Here is a 9,601-nt window from a genome sequence, read left to right on the forward strand (position 1 = left end):
ATTCTAGCTATTACATAGATTTTCCCACAGTTAAATAATTACATAATTGCTTATCTGTAAAGATAAACAATAACAGGGAATAGTCCTTAACCAGGTGACTGTAGCACCTCAGCTGGGTATAAAAGTGGACATGGGGAAAGCACTTCCACACTTGTGAATCTCCCTCTCTTGGAAATCTACCTAGAACCTCCATTCTCTGTCACCATGGTCAACTCTTGTTGTGGTTCCGTCTGCTCTGACCAGGGTTGTGGCCAAGACTTATGTCACGAGGAGTCTGGCTGCGGAGTGTCCAGCTGCTGCCGCCCAGTCTGCCAGACCACCTGCCAGTCCAGCTGTGGTGTGTCCAGCTGCTGCCGCCCAATCTGCCAGACCACCTGCCGGCCCAGCTGTGGTGTGTCCAGTTGCTGCCGCCCAATCTGCCAGACCACCTGCCGACCTAGCTGTGGAGTGTCCATCTGTTCCCGCCCAGTCTGCCAGACCACCTGCCGTCCCAGCTGTGGTGTGTCCAGCTGCTGCCGCCCAGTCTGCCAGACCACCTGCCGTCCCAGCTGTGGTGTGTCCAGCTGCTGCCGCCCAGTCTGCCAGACCACCTGCCGTCCCAGCTGTGGTGTGTCCATCTGTTCCCGCCCAGTCTGCCAGACTACCTGCCGTCCCAGCTGTGGTGTGTCCAGCTGCTGCCGCCCAATCTGTCAGACCACCTGCCAACCCAGTGTCTCCATCTTGTCCCGCCCAGTCTTGCAGACCACCTGCTGTGGTACACCTTGCTGCCGCCCCAGCTGCTGATGCTCCTCTTGCAAGATTTCCTACCAATCATGAGCCAACCTTTGACATATCACAAATGTGAAAATGTCACTGATATTGATTTTTCCTGGTGTTAAATGGCATCTAGCTTTATTTTATTATGCCACCAAGCAACAGGTGAAAAGAAGCCCACCTCCATCACACTGCTCCCACTCATATCTTTCATGGATTTCTTCCTTGCATTCAGTCCCTGGTTTGTGACTATTGTATCTTCTGTGATCTTCACAATTACATGTTAATTCTCCTCTAATAAATATTATCTTTATATCAGGAAATCCTGTATCTTCAGTTATTTTGGGGAGCTGATTATTTATTAGCTTATTCTCTAGTGTATTTTTTCTCAACATGAAAGAAAATGAATTTTTCTGATATGATGTAATGTTATGTTTTAAATCAGATTTAATATATTCTCTAAGATAAGATAAGATAATCTACATTATTTAGCTAAGCAGGGGCATCTTATTCAATGAAATGTCACCTAGCAAATGCAAAACGTTATTGGGCTCTGAAGGTTCTATCAAGCTACATGAGGCACAGAGGTCCCTACTAGGAACCTGTAAATTAGGTAGTGTATGTTGGGTAGTATTAATCGGAAGGGGATCTTTCTGTTTTGGAGAAGGGTCATATAGCAGGAATAATTTTGTAGAAATTGAGTGAGTTAAATCTGCAAGTTCAGAGGAAATGTGCAGATCTAGGGTCAGGAGGTGAATAGGTGGGCTGTTCACATTCTTATGTAAACATGTGTGAGAGAAGCCAAGAAATCAGTTGCTGTTGACCCGTGTGGAATTCAGCTTCACTGGCCTCATTCCAATCCCTTTCATGTTAATGACACTGTGATAAAAAGTCACAGGCACATGAGGAAGCTCTGAGTCAACAAAGCCACACGTGTATAAGTAAAGCTTCATTTGGAGGAACGTCCACAGAGATGTTAGGGACAGTTTGGATGGTGGTTAGGCAAGAGGATGCCAGGATAACAAGCCTGCACATGGGATATTCTAGGATCCTGCAGCTGCCTCTCATCTCACGCAGATGTGGAGAGCAAACCAAGGTCTCCTCCTGCCCCATGGCTTCCCTTGTCCTGGTTGATGCCACTTCCATAGGGAAACCAGATACCTGAGCAAAATAAATGAATCCATAGCACGAAGAAATTCTGCTAAGGGGGAGACTGGGAAAATCATATCCTCCTGACACTGATAACAAGTTCGAGAGATCTTAACCATAACCAGTGACAGCAGACATTTTCCAATGGAACACATTTGGCAGAAGCCACTGGGAGTGACTGAGGAGTCACACAGCCTGCAGAGGGAGGCAGTGGAAAATTGTGGCTAGACATATTGACAGACCCAGTGACTGCATCTGGGTCTTCTACATGGATGCAAGGGCCCAAGCACTTGGTTCATCCCTCTGCTGCTTTCCCAGACGCATTCACAGGGAGCTGGAATGGAGCAGCTGGACTCAAACCATTGCTAAATTTGCTGGGCTTGATTATCGTTAACAGTGCATTTACGCTCAGTGCTAGTAAAAGTCAACATTTGTGATGGGCAAAGCAAACCACCAACACATATTCATGAAGACTCTGCCCAGCATGTGCTGCAGTTTTACATTGAACTCTTACCCTGACAAGTGAGTTTGAGTCTTGCAAAAATTACCCCCATACAGCTTGCCACCAGGGCAATATTCTGATTGTTTCATCTCCGGTGTTTTTCAAGTTCTTGTCTTTTTGGAAGTACAAACTAACCACACCTTTCCCTGTCTTTGAGAAGATTTCCATTCCATTACAGAATAATAGTGAATGTCCCCAAAATACGGACTTTAGTTAGAAGCAAAATTTAGCTAAAGAAGAAAAAAAAATCATCAAAAATTAAACTGTTGCCAGATACCAACTGAACAATAGGACATCAGTGCCAAAGAAAAACACGCTCTTAAAAATCGTTTATTTGCTACGAGTTATTTATAGTCAGCTGGTAATTGCTGCCTTCTGGAGGTTCCCACTGCAACAGTTCTCACTTGTTAGCTTCCTGTGCATGCATACCACATCTGTTCCAAGTGTCAAGGACTGAGAAAACTGTCAAAGCAAACTAGGTATATCTGAGTTTATTTTTTAAATAGTTACTTGCATATAAAAAGACTAAATTCATTTTGTTTATTTTAATTTCAGTTCTACCACTCCTTGTACCAATCACAGAACACCACAAGAATCTCTTCAGTTGTCCTTTTGAAATCATTTGTATGTTTCTCATGCCCCACCCCCATTTCATTAATCTCTACCAAGCACTGATGGAGTCTCCATTTCTGCAATTTTGTCATTTCAGAGATTATTCAGACATGGAGTTACACGGTATATAGATTTTTTGAATTGCGTTTCCCTACTCAGTGTAATTGGTGATTCACTCCAACTGTTGAGTATACCAATAGTGCATTTCTTTTTATTGCTGAGAAATATTAATTCTCTCTGTCTCTTCCTCTCTATATCTCTACCTTTCAAACAAACAAATAAATCTTTAAGAAAATATTTATTTTTAGGATTGCACTCTTGGGTAATCTGTGTATTCAACTGGTTATTTCAGAAAGAAGAGACAAGCATTTCATATGCAAGTCTTCTACTTACATAAAGTAATACTATCCATGAATACAAATTAACAGCATTAGGAAACACTCCAAAATACATTGCTTGGAATTTCCTTCTCCAGGTCATGAAACACCAGCCCACACTGGAGCTATATCTTTCCTTGTTGTTCAAGAGTGAGTCACACTATACTATTGTAGCAACATGAGGAAAATCTGTCGGAGGGTGGGATTTTTTGGGGGGAAATACCAGTCTATACAAAATTGCACCACAAAATTCAAACATTCAAAATAAAAACATAACAAAAAAAGAGTGAGTCACAGTGGTGGACCTTCTCATCCTCCTTGAGCCTCATGCCATCAGTCTAACACAGGGATACCTTCATCCCCATTGACTGTGCCCACAGCTGCCACCCCATCTGCTGTGTGTCTTGGACTTAGGAGACTTGACAGCGTAGGTATAGCTGGAGTCATGGTTGGAAAAAAAGGACACCTACTAGCAAGTTGTCATCAGTCCTGTGACCATCAGTGGAGGAGTAACTTGCAGACTCAAAAACTAGATGACATACACAAGGAAGAAAGAGTCTGATGTGAAAAAGGTTAAACTGAAAATTGTTGCAAAGAAAGGGAATATGTATAATATCTAACACTTCAAAAATACCTACAATTACAAAATTTAATAAATAACAAGGATGAAGCTTCTGTCCACAGACTATAAAATACAAAAGAAAACCTAGACTAAGGAAACCCAATCACAAAACTCACTCTTCTAGCAATTTAACACAAGACCCTCTACTCTCTGACATCACAGCCAGCTCCTGCTGTGGCTGAAGCTTCTGCCGGGGCATTTGCTGCCACCCCAGCTGCAGCCAGCCCACCTGAGGCAGGACCAGCTGCTGCGTCCTACTTGCTGTGTTTTTAGCAGCCTTCCTGCTGTCCCTCCCCCCGCTGCCCGCAGTTGCTGCATCTCCAGCTGCTGCAGGCTCCAGTGATGCCAGCCCACTTGCTGCCAGCCCACCTGTTGCTGTCCTACTTGCTGTGGTTCTAGCTGCTGGAGGCCTTCCTGCTGTCCCCCCCAGATACTGCACCTACAGTTGCCTTCCCAACACATACTGTTGACCCACCTGCTGCAATTCCAGCTGCTGCCATCCCACTTGGTGTGGTTCCAGCGCCTGTCAGACCACCTGCTGCAGACCCACCTGTTGTGTTTCTAGTTGCTGTTGTCCCTCCTGCTTCCAGATCACCTGCTGTAGAACAAACTGCTGCCATTTCATCTGCTGTGAAAGTTCTTGTTACTGAATGTCCTGATATGGTCCATGGAATTTCTTCTCTCCCCCCCCCCCCCAGCCTTTTAGTCCAGTCAAAGAGCATTTATTCAACAGGGCATGTGGATGTCCCAATGCGTTGAATTTATAAATAGACCAATGAATAGATGTAGAAAATCCTGTCTCTGTGTTATTAATTGACTTTCATAGAAACACTACTTGTGAGCCAGAATTTACAGCTGTATTGTGTGTCAGATTGCTTTAGACTTTCTAATTCTGGTTCAGAACACAGAAGTCTTCAAATGTTCCACTTCTATGTTTTTTCCTTTCTAATATTTTTCTGTGGAGTCCATTTCCATGTCATAATTTCTCCTGTTTGCAATAAAATTTCTTAATATCCAAAACTGCTAAAATTGCTCACCCCTTAATAGTTCATGTTAATGCAATGTCCTTTGCATGTTTCTTTCTCTCTGCACTTACAATATTAAGAGAATATACCATGGGATACTTAAGTTGTCATTCACGCATGAGGTTTTAACCTGAAACAGAATTTAGCCTCACAGTAGAACTCAGAAAAAGGCTTCAAGGGAGGTTGCTTTGCATCTGACACTACTCACAGGAGAATGAAGGACCACAACTGCCATGGAAAAACAAGTCCTCAATGAACTATGAAGATTTAAATCAATTTAAATAGGGGATACTCAGTATGAAGGATAGTCCATGGCCTTTGGCGTTAGAATTGGGGCTGAATTCTGGCTGCATTATAGACCAACCATTCTTTATTTCAATGTCTGGAACCCAGCACTGCTTTCTCGTGTGTGCCTATATATGAAGGTTGTGATAAAAAGTCAATGAAACAAAGGCACCTCATAGGCAAATAAAAGTATGATCCTTTCTAGTTTCAGTTAACCATGTGTATTTTCTTCTTAACTTTTTATTTTGAAATAAGTATGGGTTCACAGGACATGGAAATGAAAACACAAGAAAGCCTCTTGTATACTTCACCCAGTTACCCCCAATGGTCAGTGCTTACATAGTTATAACAGCGTGTGTCAAATTTCAAGAACTAAACTTGAAATCCACAGAACTTATCAGTGGTACATGTATGTTCGGTTCAGTGCATGTTTGTTATGCGTGTAAATTTGTGTTACCCTCATCACAATCCATGCACAGTTCCATCTCTGAAAGGTCATACCCATTCTCACCCATTCATTGCCTACAATTCTTGGCAATTACTAGTCTATTCTCCATCTTTATAATTTTATTTCAAGGATATTTTACATATGAAAACATAAGCCATTTTTGGTTATTGACTTTTATGGACAGCATAATTCCCCGGATATCATCCAAGTTGCTGACCACACGAATACTTTGTTGCTTCATAGTGTTGAGTAGTAGCCTATGATATAGATCCATCAAAGCTTGGCTTGCTTAACCATGCACCTGTTGAAAGGCATCTTGACTGTTTCAAATACATGTGTTTTTATTTGGAAAAAAAAAAGTATCAGGGCCTCTTACTTGTGAATGAAATTTTCCAAAATTTCAGTTGAAAGGCATGCTATTACTAATATTCTTGGAGTGATTCCATTTATTTTTATTTCCTTTATCTCTTAGTCCTCTAGGATTCACACCTTTCAAAACAGACTTGTCTTCTTTCTGGACTAATGAACTCTAATCTCACAACTGAAGATCTAAATAACGACTTTATTGGATAATCAAGAGTTTATATCTCAGTAAATTTCTGAAATGCAGACAAACACAAAACAGGTAAAATAAGTTGCTATAAGTGTATAAGTTCATGTTGTACTTATTTCTGAAGCCTACCTAATAAGATCTAAGAGTCACTGAACATTGACGAAGTTAGACCTAACCCAGGAATATAGCTGTAAGGAAAAAGGATTTTTTTTTTAAAAATTCTCCATCTATATATCTTTAGGACATTTGAGGCACTTTGTTATTTTGAGCTTACCCTTTTTAAGATGAGCACTAGGGGTCAATTACGTTCCTTAAAAATTAAATGCCCTTGGTCCTGGTGCGGTGGCCTAGTGGCTAAAGTCCTCGCCTTGAATGCGCCGGGATCCCATATGGGCACCAGTTCTAATCCCATCAGCCCTGCTCCTCATCCAGCTCCCTGCCTGTGGCCTGGGAAAGCAGTTGAGGACGGTCCAAAGCCTTGGAACCCTGCCCGGGTGTGGGAGATCCAGAAGAAACTCCTCGATCCTGGCTTTGGATCAGCTCAGCTCTGGCTGTTGCGGTCACTTGGGGAGTGAATCATCAGATGGAAGATCTTCCTGTCTCTTCTCCTCTCTGCATATTTGACTTTGCAATAAAAATAAATAAATCTTTCTAAAAATTAAATACCTTTAAAATGTGATTTTACACAGTCAAGCATAATTGTAATCAGGAAAAATGAAGGAGAATTATGAGTAGTCAAGTAAATCTTTAAAAAAAAGTAGTTGAAACAATAGTCATCAATTTATACATTGATAAAACTGTCAACCATATTACAGACCCTTAACTCAATGACTTGGGCACAAGGTTTGACACTGAATAGAGTCCACAAACAGACCCAAGAATCTAGAGGAGCTAATTATAACGTAAAAGTTCTTGTTTAAAGTCAGAATGGAAAAGAAGAGCTAGTATAGGACTGCTAGCTTTCTCCAGGAATACATAAGACAAGAGTATCAGTCACCAGGGCATCATCATTCCCCCCAGAGAATTTAAGCCAATTTAAAAATTAATCCTCTTGAGATAGTTTTTAAACGATGTATTTATTTGAAGGGAAGAGTGAAAGAGGAAAAAGAGAGAAGACAGAGGAGAGGGGAGAGAAGAGAGAGAGCGAGGGAGAGAATGAAAGAGAGCGGAGACATGTTCTATCCACTGGTTTACTTCCTAAACAGCTGCAACGATCAGGACTGGGCCAGCTAGAAGCAAGGAGCCAGGAATTCCATTCGTATCCCCCCTGTGGGTGGAAGAAACTCTACACTTGAGTCATGTTCCGCTGTTTCCCAGGAACATGAGTAGAAAGCTGGATCGGATGTGTGGAGCAGCTGGAACTCAAACTGACACTGTGATGTTGGCGGCTGGCACCCAAACAGCAGCTATGCACCTGCTGTGCCACAACGCCTGTCCCGACCCGGACTCTTGCAGTGGTTGTCATTTGCTGCAACTAGGATCCTCAGGTCTCCCCTGACAGCAACTTGAAAGCTGCTTTTGTTCCTTCTCCTTCTAACTGAGGAAAAACCTTAGGATTCTAATCAAATGCTGCATCCAGGGTCATCAGAGTCAGCGAAGAATGCTCCAGGCAGGAGAATGGAGCCTGGACTGTTCATCTGATTGTACAAACCTGGAAATTAGGGCCAGAGCAGGAGCAGAAATCAGCTAAGAACACAGCCATACCTAAAGGCAGTGAAAGTCAGTTCTCCAGGTGGGTAAAGGGTCTGTGGGCAGAAAGGCACTCTCTGGACCATTTCTGGCAGTTCCCTTCATCCCGACTCTTGAATCTTTCTCAACAACACCAGCTCATATGTGAACTCTCCATGCTCATGAAGGAGACGTGCCATTGCCTAAGTGGTCTTCACTGTGGTGTTACCCTTTGTTCATGTTTGTTCACATCAGCAGCCGTCTACTCATCCAGCCTGATGCAGCCCTCTGAGGCAAGTCCAGTCTCATAGACCCCTTTCCTGCTGCCCTACCCCTGCCTTGCTTCAGTTGTCTCCCCTTGGCGCTAAATTTCCAAAGTCACCTTCACCAGCTCTTATTGATCCAGGTGCCACTGTTGCTGCAACTGCCCTTTTCATTAACCCTGATTTCTCTCCATATCCTGGAATCAAATACATCTACCAGATGTGTTCTGAATGTTCAGAAGATTGAACTGCCATTCTTTACAAGGAACACATTCCGTTACTGTTTCAGTGCCTGCACACAGGGGCTCTCTCAAGGTGTAATGGCGGTATATGGTTTGTAGGAAGTGTGAACTAAAGCTGAAGTTCCTAGTTTGAAGTTCCTAAGTCTTTTCCATTACAAACTGCTTCAGTCTCTTCTTGCAGAGGCATGGTGGTTTTTTACCGACCAGCAAGTCTCAGTTCAATTTTCCATGACCCTCTCCTGCCTGGGGTGATTCATTCTTTCCCTTTCCCACTCTCTTTAAAATAAGTAAACAAATGTTTGTTTAAAATTGGAAAACACAGTATGAGTATATATGCATGCTTTGTTAAAGCTAGAAAGAGGAAAACACAAAGAAGGCAAAAATACAAGTGCACAGAGTTGAGGCACTTGAAACTTGTAGCATAGCTGATCTCTGCAACCAGTTCACAAAAAAGGGCTTAAAACTGCACATTGGAGGTTATTTCTGGTCACAAAACACCCACATTTTATGGCCTAATTTTCCACCTTAAAACACTTCTGTGTTTCCCATGAAAAAGGAAATGAAGCCTGATTCATGGAGGGAAGGGGATATGTAGCAATAGTATTCCCCTTCTTGTACTAATGGTCTCCTGCTTCAGTCAAACCTTATGTCAATCTGACCCATAACGAATGAGTCAGCAGATTCATCAGCCTGGATTACCTGAAGAACCATCACTTGAGGGTAGATAGTGTGTGCTAAGCAGATGACACTGAGGCAGCTAGAACCAAGAGGCTGGAACTCATGTGACAGTTCTCCTCTTAAAAGTTCAAAGAGAACAACCCATATGTGATTCAAGAAGAGTGGATGGCTTGAATTCTAACACGTAAAGAAAAGGAAGTAATATTTTTCCCTTTTGGTTTAAGAAATTTAGCCAGGAAACACACTTGTCTAATTGTATAATCACACTACTTACTTACAAGACAAACAATAACAAGAAAAGAACAACACACCTGGTGACAGCGTCACTCAGCAGGGTATAAAAGAGGACCCAAGTTAAGGAGACATCCACACCTGTCAAACCCACCTTCTGTAAACCCACACACCACCTCCATCCTCTGACACC

General features: G+C 42.5%; 1 protein-coding gene across 1 annotated transcript; it reads left to right on the forward strand.

Moving 5' to 3' along the window:
* Nucleotides 1-204: 204 nt before the first annotated feature.
* LOC101535744 (keratin-associated protein 4-1-like) lies at nucleotides 205-783 on the forward strand. Its single transcript, XM_058675823.1, has 2 exons — nucleotides 205-272; nucleotides 348-783. The coding sequence occupies exons 1-2, from the start codon at nucleotides 205-207 to the stop codon at nucleotides 781-783; spliced, it is 504 nt and encodes a 167-aa protein (XP_058531806.1).
* The last annotated feature ends 8,818 nt before the right edge of the window (nucleotides 784-9,601 follow it).

Source organism: Ochotona princeps, chromosome 17 (genome assembly GCF_030435755.1).
Source record: "Ochotona princeps isolate mOchPri1 chromosome 17, mOchPri1.hap1, whole genome shotgun sequence".
In the NCBI taxonomy this organism is placed as follows: domain Eukaryota; kingdom Metazoa; phylum Chordata; class Mammalia; order Lagomorpha; family Ochotonidae; genus Ochotona; species Ochotona princeps.